At 47.3% G+C, this 18465-nt stretch overlaps 1 protein-coding gene across 6 annotated transcripts in view; it reads right to left on the bottom strand.

The window, feature by feature from the left end:
- Positions 1-1038: 1038 nt before the first annotated feature.
- Cflar (CASP8 and FADD like apoptosis regulator) overlaps positions 1039-18465 on the bottom strand; it is a 44097-nt gene continuing 26670 nt past the window's right edge. For all 6 annotated transcript variants that reach the window (XM_036173583.1, XM_036173579.1, XM_036173580.1 and 3 more), the window contains 4 exons: positions 14951-15000; positions 14142-14223; positions 3378-3885; positions 1039-2269 (listed from right to left, as the gene is read on the bottom strand). In XM_036173583.1, coding sequence (XP_036029476.1) covers positions 2131-2269; positions 3378-3885; positions 14142-14223; positions 14951-15000 — 779 coding nt within the window. In that variant the 3' untranslated portion in view covers positions 1039-2130. The remainder of the gene's footprint in view (positions 2270-3377; positions 3886-14141; positions 14224-14950; positions 15001-18465) is intronic.

The following is an 18465-nucleotide window of genomic DNA, read 5'->3' as shown; positions in this document are numbered from 1 at the left end:
AGATTCATGCTACAAAACAAAACAAAACAAAAACAAAAACAAAAAAAAACAAGAAACCTAATGTTGTGTACAAAAGTGACACAGAAGGAATCAAAGATCCCATTATTAAATAATGGAAAATATCTTACATGACAATTAGCTAAAAGGAAAAGCTGGGGCCTTCAAGACTCTCCACACTTGGACCATTTCCCCCTCCTAGCCACCACCCATTGCTACTTACATCTGCTCCAGCTAAAAGTTATACCCAAGGTTTCTAAGCATACTTCCCCCCTGTTCCTTCTCTTGGTTTATTTCCTCTTCTCTGTCTCAACCTGCCAAACCCCACCAACGTTTCAAAGTTTGATTCAGTCCTTCCAAAGCAGGCCCTTCCACAGTGCAGCCGTGTGGCATCATCAATGTTAAAGAGCACAGCTCAGAAACGGTGGTAAAGAACCTCACACTTCATCCCCGTGAGGCACTATTTCCCTCCCTCATCTTCCCAGACCCCTCTACGTCCCGACCCACTCAACTTCTCTCCTTCTCTCTCTCAAAAAAAAAAAGACAGACAGGAAGGAAGGAAGGAAGGAAGGAAGGAAGGAAGGAAGGAAGGAAGGAAGGAAGGAAGGAAGGAAAGAAGGAAGAAAACCAGTAAAAAGAAGGAAAAAAAAAAGCAAACACATAAAAATGGAATCTATTTTGTGTTGACCTATACCCTTTCTCTGTGCTGGGGCTTTGTGCTGTTTGAATCTGTAGATCTTGTGCCTGCAGCCACAGTCTCTGAGAGCTCATGTGCATCAGTGTTGTTGTGCCTGGAAGATGCAGGGGGAGGGGTGATTACTAGTGATTACTAACCATTCTCTGTCTCTGTCTCTGTCTCTCTGTCTCTCTGTCTCTCTGTCTCTCTGTCTCTCTCTCTCTCTCTGTGTGTGTGTGTGTGTGTGTGTGTGTGTGTGTGTGTGTGTGTGTGTGTGTGTTTGGTTTTTGGATTTTCAAGACAGGGTTTCTCTGTGTAGTCTTGGCTGTCCTGGATCTCACTCTGTAGACCAGGCTGGCCTTGAACTCAGAGATCCGCCTGCCTCTGCCCCCTAGGTGCTGGGATTAAAAGTATATGCTACCATGGCCTGCTTGATTACTAATCTTAAATTAGATTATGGCCTCAATTGGATTATTAGCTCTCTGAACACATTTTATAGCAGCTTAAAAACAAAACAAAACAAAACTAGACTGTGTTATAATTTGTCTCCTCTCCACTGCCACCCCTCCCCCCACACACACACACCACAGTTACCACATAGCCAGACTGGGATGGGAATTTGTGATCCTCCGGCCTCATTCGGCCTAGTCCTGGTACTACAGGACTTTTTCTACAATTCCAAGCTTGTTTCAAAGGTGTTCAATAAATAAACAGATTTACTCCACTTTTTGTCATAAACAAGTTAACTATACGAAATTATAGTCAAGCTAAATCATTACTGTGGTAACCATTTTTCTATCTACGTGTGTTCCAGAGCCTCAGGTTATAGATTTTTAAACAGACATAATAAAATCTGTTTTTTGAAAAAAATAACCTACATGTGAAGCTAGCTCACAAAAACTCAAGATAAATGTGCAAGTTCAAGAGCGGTGACGCCAGACAACCCCTGGTTCACGAAGCAATGGATACTTCTAATAACTTAAGTAGCTAATAAATTAATAAATGACTAGATGCAGACACTCCAGACATAGAAACAATTTACCCGATCGGATGATGAACTCAGGTAATTCTCCTCCTTAAGTTACGTTCAAGTGTCAGAGTTCAGATCTTGAACCATAGACTATCACCCTTACAATAACTTAGCATATCTCGGTAGATAAACCCAAGAAGCAATGGGGTTATATCTTACCACTCCACACTGTGCCAAAACATCTGACACAGGAACTTAAGGAGGAGAGGTTTACTTTGCATCGTGGTGGGGAGGCATGGTGGCGGTAGAGGCGTGGTCCACAACAGCAGGGGTTATGGCTGCTGCCCGTTTACAGGAGAATGGGGAACCAGGGCTTGCCCTAGAACCAGACAGAGCAAAGGTGACCTTCCCAAGCAGTCAAGAGGTTTGTCAGCTCCAAGCCACCTTGGCCTACACACACCCCAAGAACCCAGAAGGCTTCTGGCTGTCATGTAGAAGACAAAATGAGTTTCTTTCGCAGAGTGTGCTGCAGGCTCAGATAATATTTCTCCTTCGAAGAGACTCTGCTGTTCCAGGCATAGACTTTGTCCATGAGTTCAACATGGAGATCCACGAGTGGGCGTTTCCTGCGGGAAAAGAGAAAAGTCAATCTGAATGCCATGCAAATGCCAAAGAGAAGACAGACTGTCACTGGGGTGAGAGGAGCCAGCGGATATGAGCCTTCTTTGAAACCCAGCCTTTTTAAATGCTCTGTAAGTTGCTTAGCAAACAATCCAAACAAGTTGGCAGCACTCTGGCCCCAGAGTCCCCTTCCACAGACACAGCTGAATTTTACTGAGAACACACCAGCTAGGTGATAAGCCACCTGGATCACATATGCAAAGACAGGAAGGCTGTAAAAGGCCAATGCCACCCCTGGTCCCTGGAGCATCTCCTTTGGATTGCTGCATTGCTCCCAGCATGCACACCCTAAGCTGAGCCACCACTAAGGAGACTGGGGAGAAAGCTGGAGAGGCACCTGAGGTCCTCAGAATACAAGCATTTGAGTGGTGGCTCAGAACCCTTATTACCAATTAATTAGGGGGCAAATAAAAAAGGCCAATTAATCTTAAACTTGAACAGCATCGTGACTTCATTCAATTAACTAGAAGCCAGGATAGTAATGGACCCTTTAGAGAAATACTCCTCCTAATAAACATCAAAAATATTTACGGTCGTGCCTTTATCTGTGGAAGCCAAGACCCTCAGTTGAAGCATGTCTGAAAGCAGGCCAGCATTGAACCCTACACTGTGTTTTTCTATAGTACACATCTATGGTAAAGCTTAAGTCATGTTAGAGTATAAGAAATACATCCAGCCGAGCCATGGTGGCTCATGCCTTTAATCCCAGCACTCGGGAAGCAGAGACAGGTGGATCTCTGTGAGTTTGAGGCCAGTCTGGTCTACAGAGCGAGTTCCAGGACAGCTAGAGCTGTTACACAGAGAAACCCTGTCTTGAAAAACCAAAAAAAGAAAAAAGAAATACATTCAAACTTCAAGCAGAATAATGCTAAGTATTGATAAGCTGTGCTGAGTCTATATCACATCCCTAAGCAACCCTAGTGGGGGAAGGGACAGTCTCTTTCCTGCGGAAGGCCAGCAGACAGAGCATGGTGGTCATCTCCGTTTTGGCAGCAGGGCGATATAAACACATGGTCAAGGATCAAGGTGGAACTCACCGACTGTAGAGCTTACCTTTTTTGCTTTAGCTGCTGGGAGAGGTTCCACAGGTACATGGAGGAGGAGCTAGAGGGCTGCTCCAGCTGGGACACATCTGCGGTGCACAGGCTCCAGAAGATGTCAGCTTCCCTGTGAGTCAGGCAGGAGCCAGGATGCAGGGCCTTGGAGTCCAAGTCTTTTATTGCTGGCCCGTCGACCTCCAGGCTGCTGTCTTCCGACTGGCCGCCTAACACCTCATAGTTCTGAATAAAGAAGAGCTTTGGTTTCCCTACTAGAGAAGGGCACAAGTCCCCCATGAACATCCTCTTGACACAATCCAAGGAGAACCCTGAGTGAGTCCGGTCCACGCCCATCATGCTCTGGGAGCCTCCTCGGCTCACCAGAACACATACGAAGCTGTCATGGTCTCTGTGTTGGGGTAGAAGGGCAAATCGGTGGAGAATCTGGCTTATATCATCCGCACTGGGAAACAAGAAAGCCTGGACATGATAGCCCAGGGAAGTGAAGGTCTCTTGTAGATATTCTGGAGAGAACAAACAGAAAAACACCACTGAAGGGAGAGGAGCCTGGAGACGCTGGATATGACTCCCAGCACGGGCTAATCTCCACATGCCTCTTGTGTCTGTGTGATGATACTCTGAGGCCTCCCAACTCAGAAATAAGGAAACATGAAATGTGTGACTTTCGTGTCCCAAGCTTCTCTCAAAGGCACATACCCTGCTACCTCACTGACTCTGCCCACAGCCAACAGCAGATTTGACAGGACCCAGACACAACCCACCCAAGGCAATCAAACCAAGAAAGAACAGAACTGGTGTCTTGTCAACCAAAACAAATGGAAGGTTCTTCAAAAAGGTCAAGTCTTCAGTTGGCCTCAGCTGACTCTAGGCACCTCATCAGAGACACTAAGCCAGAACAGCCTACCTACGCTGTTCCTAAAGTCCCAACCACAGAAACTGAGAAATATAATCAAATGAATAGTTTGCTTAAGCCACTTAGAGAGTGATTTGTACATATTATTAAACAATAATTCACCAAGTAAGTCTTTTGCCCTTTCCTATTAGTAAGGAGATAATCATCTTTATTAACTGTAGTTAGATTCTACTTTTTTTTTTTTTTTTGAGCTGAGGATGGAACCCAGGGCCTTGTGCTTGCTAAGCAAGCACTCTACCACTGAGCTAAATCTCCAGCCCCTTAGTTTTTCAAGACAGGGTTTATCCGTACCGTTTTGGATCTCATGATGCAGACCAGGCTGGCCTTGAACTCACAGAGATCCGCCTGGCTCTGCCTCCCGAGTGCTGGGATTAAAGGCGTGCGCCACTGCCATCTGGCACTATTCTACATACTTTTATCCTCTCCAAAAAATGAATTATAGTCTCCAACACTGAAGAGATATAAAGTGCAGACATCATTAAGTTCACGATCAGCAAGCATCTTATTAAGGAAATGGGGATATGATGGATCCACAGGTTGCTGATAACTTATTGGGTATCCCTCTTCACCTTGTAAGATCTGGGTGATAGACTAAGGGAGCCACACTGACCCACCCTAGCCACATCCCTGGGGTGTAAGCAAGGTTTAAAGCCCAGAACTAAACCCAGGTGGGGTCCAGGACAGGAAAACAAGAGCAGCTCGCGTTAGAACTGTAACCACCTGGCAGGAATGAAGACATCCTGGAGACATATGTGCCCCTCGCCTTGACAGACTGTTGAAATTAGAATTACCCCGGAACCTTGTGCTGGGAGAAGGAAAAGGTTGCAGTTTAGTGACCGACCAGATTGATCTGCAGGAGAAACTGGAGCGGAGCCACGAGGGTGGGCGGGACCAGACCTTGACCAGGGCAGCTTAGTTACGCATACCTCCTGCCTTCTTATTTAAACCTAAACTTCATGTCAGGATCCTGAAGATAGATTAGAGGGTCACCGAACCTCTTCTTCCCAATGTGGCCACATTGAATAAACATCCTTTTCCCGCTTTTCACTAGTAATTGTGTTTTTAACTGGTGAGCGGACGCAGCTCGTCAGCGCTGCCAGGGCTGGCATCTCCCGGGTAACAGGGCGGCGGCACAGTCGCATCAAAAGGCTCCTTTCTCTTGCTATGGCCTAGTCTCTCCTCTAGAGGGCAGAAGTAAACAGGGAAATGCAGGTTCCAAAACTCTCCTGCTCACTTGTCATGTACTGGCTGGCTCTAAGTCTCTTCACCTATAAAGTCTCTGCTCTTTAAAGCCTCGACAGCTCGGCGGGGCTTCCTTTCCAAGCTGGTGTGCACGAACAGGGCAAAGGCTTCTCTGTGCCTTCCGGCGCCTTCACCCTCCTGAGGTTCGGCGGCGGCGTCCTGTCACCCTGCAGTCGCAGGCAGCAGCATGGTGCAGGACGAAAACACACCACAAGATCTGAGTTTCAGTCCGGACTCCCTACCTCCTTAGGGTCTCAGCCTCCTCAAAGGGGCGAAGAGTAGGACAGACACCTAAGATCTAAAGCAGAAAATCCTTCCCCAACACGAGAAGGGAAAGGCAAAGGTCCCAAATGCCACAGACACCACCAGGAAGACCCCCCAAATCTGTATGGGGCCCGGAATGAAACAGAGCAGCCCTCTGATATGCTCCTGGCAAGGAGAAGTCGCCCAGCAGATGCAGCCTGAGGTCATCACAGCAGGGATGGGTAAGGTGGGTAAGGATGCCAGCTAGAGTGGCACACACACCAACATTCCTTTCCTTCTTGGGTCAGCAAGCACAAGCATGTAGCCCAGTCTGATTTGCAGGCTCTCAGGGGTGAGGACCATCCAACTTAGAGTAAACCAGGGCCTCCATGTACGCATCTATGAAGTAGGATTCATATGAACGCCTAAACAAGAAGGTGGGACCCAGCAGGGTTTCTGTGAAGATGCTTACAAACCGCACTTATTCAAGTGGAGATGATTAACTTTAAAGGAGACGACAGCAGTCACATTAACCCCCATAGCAGGGACCCTTCCATGCATCTCTTCCTAAGTGCCACATCTTATGACCCGATGGCGGTCTCTCTACTCTAAACTAAAACAGTCTTGGGGCACACAGACTCTGTGTCCCACGGATGATTTAGCTGCTGTCCTGGCTGGTTTTTGTGTGCCAATTTGACACAAGTTAGAGTCATCAGAGGAAGGAGCCTCAGTGGAGGAAATGCCTCAGTGAGATCCAGCTGTAAGGCATTTTCTCAATTATTGATCAATCGTGGAGGGCCCAGCCCTTGGTGGGTGGGGCCATCCCCGGGCTGATGGTCCTAGGTTCTATAAGAAAGCAGGCTGAGCAAGCCATGAGGAACAAGTCAGTCAGCAGCACCCCTCCATGGCCTCTGCCTCAGCTCCTGCCTCCAGGTTCCTGCCCTGCTTGAGTTCCTGTCCTGACTTCCTCCAACGAAGGACTATGATCTGGAAGTGTAAGCCAAATAAACCCTTTCCTCCCCAACTTGCTTTTGGTCATGGTGTTTCATCGCAGCAGTAGTGACCCTAACTAACACAGCTGCCATACCCTAACTTACAAATAGAGGAAGAAACAGTCGGGTGCCAGGTTTGGAAAATAAAACCTGAACAAAATGCAGAAGCTCCGCTTCTCCTTCTCCCCACCCTGGAAACCCCACTTTCCACCCAGCCACAGCTTGGTAAGTTACAACTGCTTCTTAGAAAACACTTCTGGAAGCCACGAAATGTCCCCTGGCCTTTCAGTTAGCGCCAGTAACGACCCGTAGGGCGAGGGACCCTAAAACTAACTCAGTAAAACACCAGAACTTTGTTCATTTAAAATGCATTTGAGGGGCTGGAGAGATGGCTCAGTAGTTAAGAGCACTGGGTGCTCCTCTAGAGGGCCCGGGTTCAATTCCCAGCACCCACATGGTGGCTCACAACTGTCTGTAAGTCCAGTTTCAGGAGCTCATGGCACCAGGCACACACGTGGTGCACATGTACATGCATGCAGGCAAAATACCCACACACATAAAATAAAATAAATAAATCTCTTTTAAAAAAGAACTCATTTGAGCTAAATAAGCAGACTCATCTTGATGCTTTCTAGATAAATATATGGAATAATTAAGGAGAGACCCTTCACCGCTCTATTTACAATCAGTTACAGAGTGCCTTCCATAAGCCAAGACGAGGTGAGCAGGACACCCTGGGAGGAAAAGGGAGTTCTCCATCAAACTGTAAAGGAGAGGCAGGGTAAAGATGGATTCCTGAGTGTGTGCATATGGAGGCCACAGGTCAGCCTTGGGTGCCAGCCTTCCATCTCGTCTGAGAAGCTCTCTCTGCTGCTCTGTCACTGTGTATATCAGGCTAGCCGGCCCTGGAGCTTCCAGAAAATCTCTCATGGATTACAGCCACTTGCCCTACATGTTGACATTTGTTTGGGATCTAGGGATTCGAACTCAGGCCTTCACATTTGTTAAGCAACACCCTTATCTGTGGGCATTCTAATCCTAAAATTGCTTTTTTTTTTTTTTTTTTGGCTTGAGGACAATTTTTATTAGAGCTTAAAAAAGAAGTTATAAAACTCAGCAGGCAGCTACCAGGAGGAAGGGAGAATTGGGAAGAGGAGAAATGTCATGCCATTTGAGCTAACATGGAGGGCAGACATGTGGCAGACGAGCAGCCACGTGGTTTTAAGCAGGCTTCTGTATAGGAAGCTACGTGTAACCCTTCACTGGGCGGGGAAGTCACTGCCTCCCCGAACTTCTGGTTTACTCAGTTCCCCTTCTTACCCTTCCAGAAGCTATGACATGGGACACGGGTCAAGCACACGACTCAGTCTCTGTCTTTCAAGGACTGTACGACCTTGTTGGAGAAGTAAGATAAGTGTGGGTATTCCAGGCAAGTCAAGACAAAGGGCAGTGTGGTCTCAGGTCCTGGAGCAGGCATTGTGGGAAAAGGTGTCATTTAAGCCAGAGCCTGGAAAACCAAGGCAAGAGACAGGAAAGTCCCTTTACCCATGCCCCTGACAAGGTGACAAGGCACAGTTAGGGGCCACAGGTGAGTGGGAGCAGGGCCATGTGGCACATTGCATTTGCTCACCTGGGCTAAGGCTTCACTGCTCGAGGCTATAAACTACCTTTTAAGACTGTTTAGTAAGCAAAGGTGGCTACTGGCAATTCTTTCCAGACTCCCTTGTATCAGGAGACAATAATCTCAATGCTACACAAGCCAGAACAGGTGTCTGGGGTACCCAACTGAGAGTACTCTGCTGTTCACACCTGTAACTCCTCATCCATAATTCCAGCACTTCAAACATGCAAAGACCTTACATTCCTTTCTGCCAACCCATTTTCTGGTAAGGCCTTTTACCAGCTGAAAAGGCCTACCCCGTATCATGTGACTATCAAGTGAAATGTTAACATACTTATCAAAGGGGCTACCCTGAACCCCGGTACATACAACACATTCTTTTTAAACTCTAAAATACGGGGCCTTCAGCAAGGGCCTATAGACCTATACTTTTTAAGTACATCCTGGACTTAGAGACTTAAAGGGAAATTCCATTAATAATATTTAGCTTCTATGCAAATATCTGCTTGGGCCCAGAGGATAGAAATGCCCAGAAGACACAAAATCCCTCATCACACACTTCTGTTCTGAGAAAGACATCATCCACAGTGCACTGATCTCCTGAGACCAGGAGGGGCTGAAAGGGCTTGTCTACCGCTCCTCTGAACAAAATGTCCCTCTACCATTTTGGATGTCACTTGCCCCTTGTCCCCATGAGCAGAGTGCTCCACTTCCCCTTGCAGGAATGTCCCTATTATATAAATGTCACTACAAGAAAATGATGTCCATTCAAGGTCTGCCAGTTCCATTGAAAGAAACACACACACACACACACACACACACACACACACACACACACACACACACGGAGGCATGGAGCAGCCCCTAGGCTGCCACTGCCAGGATGGGAAGTTTCTTCACAGGACACCACAGTCGAAACTGCAGTGTCTGCTCAAAAACGTGTCTGAGTCAGTTAAAGCATGACAAAAATATCAGAAGCAGCAGAGAGGAAACTATTTCCTCTTCAGAATCTGCAAATGCTGCATTTATACAGGAACCCCCAAGATAGTCAGGGCTTAAACCAGGCCCTGTGTTCACCTGCCAGTGATTTGAGACAGAGGCTCCACACACCTAGGAAGATCAAGGTTAGCACACAGCTCGCCGACCAAGACCCAACCTTTGCTAGGTTACTGGCATGGTTGCCTGGAGACCACAGACATGTGCTTGAATTCTACCAATGACATAATGAGGCTGAAACCCTTCAGCACTGCTATCCACTGCAAGAAGAGGTCATGGACTATAAGGATCCTTTTCCAAAATAATTTACCAAAAAGTAACCTTGTCTCTTCTCACTGGCCCTGAGACCAGACTCCACCTCAAATGTGCTCCGTGCAGGGCCAAGCATGTGCTCTGTTTGTAAGACATCTTTAATAAGCATTTACCAGACAAAGAAAATAATATGCCTATAAATATTTAGGGGATTTGCATAGTCTTTAAAGTCTGATTTTTGGGGGGAGGGGTAGGCAAAAAGGAGGAAAAAAGTCCATGAGACTCTATTAAACTTAAACATTAAAAGACTGGTTTCAAAACACATGTTACAAGGAGAGCCTACTCCATCACCCCTTCAGGAACTACTCCATCATCCCTCCAGGAACTACTCTATCACCAGTGTCCCTCCAGAAACTACTCTATCACTCCTCCAGGAACTACTCCATCACCCCTTCAGGAACTACTCCATCATCCCTTCAGGAACCACTCCATCACCCCTTCAGGAACTACTCCATCATCCCTTCAGGAACCACTCCATCATCCCTTCAGGAACTACTCCATCACCCCTCCAGAAACTACTCCATCACCAGTGTCCCTCCAGGAACTACTCTATCACCACTCCAGGAACTACTCCATCACCCCTTCAGGAACTACTCCATCATCCCTTCAGGAACCACTCCATCATCCCTTCAGGAACTACTCCATCACCCCTTCAGGAACTACTCCATCATCCCTTCAGGAACTACTCCATCACCCCTTCAGGAACTACTCCATCACCAGTGTCCCTCCAGGAACTACTCCATCACCCCTTCAGGAACTACTCCATCACCCCTCCAGGAACTACTCCATCACTCCTTCAGGAACTGCTCCATCACCCCTTCAGGAACTACTCCATCACCCCTTCAGGAACTACTCCATCACCCCTTCAGGAACTACTCCATCACCCCTTCAGGAACTACTCTACCCCTGGCATCCCTTCAGTAAATATTTACTGAGCACCTGAGTGCCTGGCACTTGTTCAGCTGCTGGTGCCACACAGTAAACACACAGACAAGCTCTCCACCTCCCCTTGTAGAACTTCCCCCAGTGCAAGTGGCCAGAAGCAAGGGCTTTGGAGACACGTTTCAGAATCCCAGTTCTACAGTTTATGACCACCCGTGCAAAGCAATTAGCAAAGTACCCGCCACACAGTAGATTCTATTAAATGACGCCCTCTGACCATCGGCCCATCCATGACTGCTGGTTTCTTTCAGAGCCTTTATTTCAGCTGGCAACTATCTTGTCTGCTTGCTTGTTATCTAACCCCTGCACATTGGCCAAATGTTAAACATTAACCAGTTGGCAACAATTAACTAGACAGAGGAGATCCCACAGAACAACTCCAGACGAAGGGCTGGAGAGATGAAAAGAAGCCGGGAAGAGTCTTTGCATGAAGCAGGATCCCAGAGTCCTCAGGGAAAAGTCCCAGAAGGAGAGTGTGAGCATAGAGCTGGAGGTGCAGAGCTGGGTGTGGGCGAAGTACTGTCCTTACTGTCCTTCCACAAGATGAGGAATGCCCTCCTGCTGCTCCGAGCCTCACAAAGGGATCTGGGACCTCTGGCAAGGCTAGATCATCTTGTTTCTTACCCGCTGGTTGGCCAGCTGAGCTGGGAGGTTTCATAAGTGACCTCCAGACCAGTGATTTGTTTTATTCTCAGAGGCAAAGAGCGCATGAGTCAGAAGAACCCTGATTCTCCTGGGGGGAAAGAGGGATTGGAAGGGGAGAGGTGCATAGTGATGAACAGTTAAATCGCCCTTTAAGGTAGGGCCAGGCCCGCTCCAGTCCCACACTCCACCTTCAAGACATTGACCTTGGAAGGATGACACTGAGGATTTGCTGCCTGGAGCTCCATTCTGTGTGCGCAAGCGTGCATGAGAGTGAGCGTGTGTGTGTGTGTGTGTGTGTGTGTGTGTGTGATCATATGTGTGACCCTGTACACATGTGTACATGTGTTGAGGCCAGGGGTCAACATCAGGTGTCTCCACCTTACTTTTTGATTTTTTTTTTAACTTGAAATTTGTCCCCTCTAAAGTAAGTGCCTCCATCCACTGCGGCACCGCATGTGGGGACACGCCCCACTTAGCCTGGCACCCAGTGTAGTCCTCAGGCCCTCCATTGCCCTTACTCATCTGAGAGCAGACTCAACATCCTAAGCGCCAAGCCATGGCGTGTTACGGCTTAGTAGTTTTCCACTACAGTTAAACAATAAGAAGAATGTTAGCTGGCACTTTGTTCTGGGCACTGCCTTACACCCTTTAGGAGTATAATCTCACTCATTCTCCTAACCATCCCGTGAAGGAAGTTCTGTTATTGACCCACATTACAGCAGAGACACTGAGCCCAAGGTCACAAGCTAAGATACGGCAAAGCCCTGATTAAAATCTGGGCAATCATACCGGGGCCCAACTCCTATACTTGGAGAAACACAGGTTTGCATTTAGCCCCTGCCCACAACTCAGCAACAGAATCCAGCACGGGCGCTGGGAGTTAGTCACGAAGAACTGAGAGTTTTGCTTCACAGAAGGTCTGATCTTGTGGGTCCCTTAATGTAAACAGAGGTACAACACAGGAAGCCGAGGGTTTCAGGTATTTCCTGACGACAAATGAAACAAGACCAATTACACTCAAAAGTCAAAGGACAATTCCACGACGTCCTTTAGAACGGTAAGTGACTCATTAAGAAGCTATTATTTCCTCTTTCGTCTGTGGGTGCCAATAGCTAAAATGGTGCCTGAGTTTGGGCTACTGTGACAAAGCACTGTGACCACGGCAGCTCTTGGAAAGGAAGCATTTGATTGGAGGCTTGCTTAATGTTTCAGAAGGTTGGTCCATGACCATCCTGGCAGGAGGCAGAGAGGCACGGCACTAGCGCAGTAGCGGAGACCTTCACATCCTGATCCACAGGCAGAAGGCTGAGAGACACCAGCCGGGTGCGAGCTTTTAAAACATCAAAACCCACCCCAGTGACACACCTCCTCCAACAAGGCCACACCTCCTCCAACAAGGACACACCTCCTCCAACAAGGACACACCTCCTCCAACAAGGACACACCTCCTCCAACAAGGACACACCTCCTCCAACAAGGACACACCTCCTCCAACAAGGACACACCTCCTCCAACAAGGCCACACCTCCTCCAACAAGGCCACACCTCCTCCAACAAGGCCACACCTCCTCCAACAAGGACACACCTCCTCCAACAAGGCCACACCTCCTCCAACAAGGACACACCTCCTCCAACAAGGCCACACCTCCTCCAACAAGGACACACCTCCTCCAACAAGGACACACCTCCTTCAACAAGGCCACACCTCCTCCAACAAGGCCACACCTACTAATTCTTCCCAGTTTATCAACAGAGGACTAAACAGTCAACTATATGAGCCTATGGGGGCCATTTTCATTCACGCCAATACAAAAGGAAAGGACACTTCTCTACAGCTAAAGCGACACATTTCTCACAGCTACCAAAAATAGGACACGAGAAAGTGGGATCGTAGCTGAAGTCCTGGGAAATAGAGTTTCATATTTGCTAACTTGACCTTCTCGTAGACTCTCTTTTCACGAATCTCCCCGCGGTAATAGTTCGAGCGAGTCATCTCTGACTCATGCTAAGGAATGCTAAGAGGCACGAAAGCCATGAACCGCCGAGATCCCTCCTCTAAAGGGAGGGAGCGATGATTAAATGGTATGTTATTCTCGGCATTTGGCTCTCCTTGTTCTCTCCTGATGCATCACCAGTGATTCAGCGAGCGTCAAACATCCAACAACTGAGCAAAACAATTCAGACCCAAATGGTGACAGCTCACAGGTAGATCAAAGGGACACGTGGTCCCAACACTATTCACATCCCTCCAAGTAAACACAGATTTAACACGTTTTTAATGGCCCCAAGGAAGGCTTTCACAGTCCATCTAGGCGAAAAGATGAAACACCTGGTAATATTAGAAACCGGAATGCCTTTCATTATAAAGGTCCCTTGCAGACCAGGACCACCCTGAGCTATATCACCCAGGATGCACAGGTAAGACTAAAAACACCCGCCAATTACCACAGTTCTAACTTGTGTTCCCCAAGTTCATCTCATGTTCCTCCTAACACATCGACAAATTTATCTACGCCCATTGTAGTCAGCTTGAGGCCCTTAAGTTCTGACCAATAGAATGTGGGCAGAGCTGAGGCACATCACTCTCAGGCCTGGTCTCTGGAATCTGTCAGGAGAATCTCTACACAGTCTCTATCCCCTCACCTGTCAGTCACATAGAGGACCCTATAGAAGACTCCAAGGCCCCAAAAGATGAGGGGACCACTGACTGACCGACCACATGGAGTAAAGAGCGAGCATCATAATAGGGTGTGCTTTTCTACTGTGGCGAGTATTTACCATGCTGACAAATCCACCTTGCCTGGTCGTGACCATGCCGCAGGGAATCAGTTGGTCTGTGGCTTCTACACCTACCTGTGTCATTGCCGATGCAATCGATGATCAAGCAGATCCCTAGGGGCTTGCTCTGCATCCTGTAACTCTCCTCGTGTATGGGCTAGGAAGAAAGGCAGGCACAGTTAGGGAGGCTGGATACCTCTCCGTCCCCTTAAGGTCTCACTCCTGTGCCACTTCTTTTGGGCTGTCTTAAACATCCCTTTGGCAGGTGACTCACTCCCCAGACCTGACATGTCCCATTACTGCCAAATTTTTTCTCTGTTCCACCAATGTGCTCAAGACAAACAGCTGCTTCATTTCTCCCCCAGTTGCCGTGAGAATCATCATCTCTTCACATGTGTCTTAGCTTTGCAGAATAAAGATAATTTGGAAGAGAGAAGAAAGATGGGCCATGTGCCTTCATAGATGCCTGAAGTAGCAACAAGAGATATTTTTCTAAGCCAGTACAAACGACAGCCTTCCACCGCCTCCTCTAAGAGGAGCTTGTCAACCCAGACAAAAGCCAGGGTACAACACAATTCAGCTCAGCATCACTGCCCACTTGTATGTCCAGTAGTTACCCGGCTGCAACATGAGCTGCCCCTTGGAATTCCCCTGCATTCCAAAGTTCATTCATGCCCATCTACTTGAACAATTTTTTTTTCTCTGCTATATTCAAGGTTCCTGGCCAATGAGTTCTCAGGAGAATTATGCACAGGCACCCAGTTGTTACAAAGAATTTTTCAAAACGGTGTTTTGGCTTTTTTGTTTGTTTGTTTGTTTTAAGATGTCAGTGTTCTAGTAGATACTTGTGCATACAATACCAAGTCAGAGAATTTATTCTTTACCGAAGACCAGAAAGCTCCTGATTCTTGAATGGACGTCTTCATTGGTTTTCCTGGGGGATAAAAGGGAGAGAATCATTACAAAGCAGAACTTAGCCATGCACAAGCTGGCTGAGTTCTTTCCACCATGACTGGTGTTTTGGTTTGTCTTGCTTTGCTTCTCAACTACCTATTCTTTCTCCAGCTAGACTCAGCCCAAAGTTCCATCCTCACATGGAAGAGCCTTCCAGGACTGTGTAGAAAAACCATGATATCCTAGTGCAAGCAGGCTCTCCCTTACCCTCCTCCAGGTGATGACCAGGGGGCTGGTGAGTTTTTAACCTGATAAGGAGAATTCAAAAATCTCACTATATTGATAGCTTTCCTACATGGGCCAAAACTACGGACTCCATCTAAGGGGAACAGCTTGAGCGTGCAGGAACGGGAAGCTTATGTATGAGTGCTATGTACAGAACAGATGGCCAATGTTTTCATAGTTCAGTGATGCTGGGAGATGATAAAATAAAATGTCAGCACCAAGACAGTGCACAGCAAGCCTGGAAAGTGGAGAGCCCACAGCAAACTCTGCTCCACAACAATGACTCAATTAGCCTGCGAGCGAGCGTGCGTGCGTGCGTGGGGGAAGCACTGGGCTCTGACTGCTCGAAAGGGCTGGCTCACACCTTAGTGCTGAGGAGTTCTCATCCTGTCTCCTCATTCCATCTCTAGGCCAAGACTGCGGCAAAGTGAGAAATGATGTCTAAAGATAGGGCAAAGAAAACAACCACCTCACCAGAATCTGTGAGATCTGGGGGAAATGAACTGGGGGTTTTGTTTGTTTGTTTGTTTTCGGGCGTTGTTTTGTTTTGAGTGTGTTTTGTTTCAGAGGTAGGCTCTTGATATGTTGCCCAGGCTGAGTCTGCCTCAAACGTGTGCTTGTCCTGCTTCAGCTCGTGAGTGCTGGGATTTCAGTCCTGTGCTACCACACCCAGCTTTGAACCAGTATCTGGGTGCGTGTGTGAATATGCATGTATGTGTGTGCAGGTGCAAGCACCCCTGTTTTCACATGTTGATGTCAGGCGTCTTTCTTAATCACTTTTCACTTTATTTTTTAATTATAGAATCTCTCATTGAACCCAAAACTTATCAGTTCACACAGGCAGGCTGGCCAGCAAGTCACGGGCATCCTCCTGTCTCTGTCTCCCCAGTGCTGGGATTACAGGCATGCACCAGGACATTCAGTTTTTGTTTTTATGGGGGTACCGGAGATTGAACTTGGGTCCTCATGCTTGTGTGGAAAGCACTTCACCAATTGAACCCTCTCCCTGGCTCCTGAGCAACTGAAGGGCAACTCACAATAAACATCCTTTCAGCTAAATTGTGCATTTAGAAGTTTTACAGAGATAATAAACCATGAATAAAAAAAGTATATCAAAGACATCTACTGACTGACTGCTTACCGTGGCCAAGGCTAGGAAAAACCTAAAAGTCACAACCATGAAACTGATTAAGTCAACTATGATACATGTGATTGCACACTTTGCAATGTGTAAAAGGCTAATAGAAATTGTTATACCTTTGATGTATCTACACAACATATTCATATTAAAATGGATGATTCAGTAACATGTACTTAATACGAACTAACATGGACAGACATTTTTCTTGTCACTGTTCCCTATGGAGTAAAGTATAAGAACTATAGCATTTCCATTGTACTAAGCATTGCAAGTAATATAGGCCTGGTTTAGGTGTAAGAGTGGATATGAATAGGGTATATGAGAATGTCACATCCTGCTGTGTAAGAGACTTGAGCATCTGCAGATTGTAGTACCCACAGGGCATCCTGGGGCAAATCACCTACAGATACTGAGAGACAAGTATGTATATGTCTAGATAAAAACCAAGAGGTTTAAATCCACCCCTGGGGGTTGTAGCTCACTGGGAGAGCACTTGACCGGCACTCAAGAAGTCCTAGGTTCAATCTCCAACAGTATTTAAAAAAATAAAATAAAATAAAGATCAATCATCAGCTGGGTGTGGTAGTCCATGCTTGCAATTCCAGCACATTAGAGGACAATGGCTGGGTTAGCTTGAGACTGGCCTGAGCTGTGTAACAAGACCCTTCCAATAAGAATTGACGATAGAATAAACCAAGTGTTAACTACAGCTATCACTGGCATATGAAATGAGGAGGGAATTTTGCTTGGTTCTCTTCTGTTATAACAAGCAGTTTCTTTTAACAGAACAACAACTCCATTAGTTAGGTTACAGACAGTACTCTGCTTACTGCCCAGCCTGCTGTCCCCTTGGCCCTGTGTACTCCAACTATTCTTCCTTAGAAGATCTGTGTGCCACACCTCTATCTCAGTGGCATGCCCATCTTGGCTGAAGATTTAGACAGAGCCTGATTGTAAGTGGCAGTCACCACCACCATCAAGATCTTTCAGTAGGAACCATGTCCAACTCCAAACTGACCTGAACACATGGCTTGATTATCTTAAACTTCTTAGTTTAAGGCTTTTCCTTTTATTAGTGAGCCCAAGCCAGGCCAAAAGCAGAAAGCCGGCTCCCCTTAACAGTGAGACCAGGAGCCTCAAGGAGTGACCTGACCAAGACCAATCTACGCTAGGCTCACAGTGGAAAGAACACGTTTGTTTTGCATTCCTAACCAGGCATGCCAGGTCTCCTTTTTCCACTTTAAACGGCACTCAGCGTGCTAGCTAGCTCCTCCACCAGTGTTTTAAGAAACAGCCTGTCACTTCAGGAATCCATTCCGTTCTCAACAGTTTTCACTGGAGAGGAGAACGTTAGGGAGGGAGCGGCAGGCGTGAGCGGCACCATCTGGCTAGCCCGGGTTCTCAGTTTCCAGGAGCACACGCAGCCTGCCGGTTACAGGAGCTGCCTGGACGAGGCTCCATCAGGGCGGCCGCCGGACTCACGTTGGTGCTCCTCTACTGCGCACACGCAACAGATCCAAAGGCCCTTGGGTAGCCCTGCAGCTGCCCAATGTGGCAAAGAGGCCTGCTCATGCTGGCCTGAAGCACAGGCTACCTCACTAGTATAAGGCTGAGTCCTGACTCTCTCTTTAGAAAGGCCTCCGTGCTGCAAAGAAATGCTTTTTTTGGGGGGGGGGGGGGGGGAGTCTCGAGACAGGGTTTCTCTGAGCAGCTTTGGTGCCTGTCCTGGATCTTACTCTGTAGATCAGACTGGCCTCGAACTCAGAGATGCCTCTGCCTCCCGAGTGCTGGGATTAAAGGCGTGTGCCACGACCGCCCGGCTAAGCACTGGTGTTTTAAGAAAGAAGAGAACATACCGGTTGAAATGAACCATTTTTCAATTGCATTTTTCTTTTTTATGGAAGAGACTGTCTTCTCTAGAGTGTCCAGTTAACCTTTCTTCTTCCTGCTCCTAGACACTGGGTTTCCCGTGGCTCACTATCATGGCTGGATTGATGTTTAACATCAATGGTTATGGCTCCACTTCAGAGGTACAAATGCCACACATCTTACAAACACAGCCAAGGTTATGAGCCTGAT

The sequence above is a fragment of the Onychomys torridus genome, chromosome 23, assembly GCF_903995425.1.
Source record: "Onychomys torridus chromosome 23, mOncTor1.1, whole genome shotgun sequence".
Classification (NCBI taxonomy): Eukaryota; Metazoa; Chordata; class Mammalia; order Rodentia; family Cricetidae; genus Onychomys; species Onychomys torridus.
This window is presented reverse-complemented; position numbering and strand designations above follow the sequence as displayed.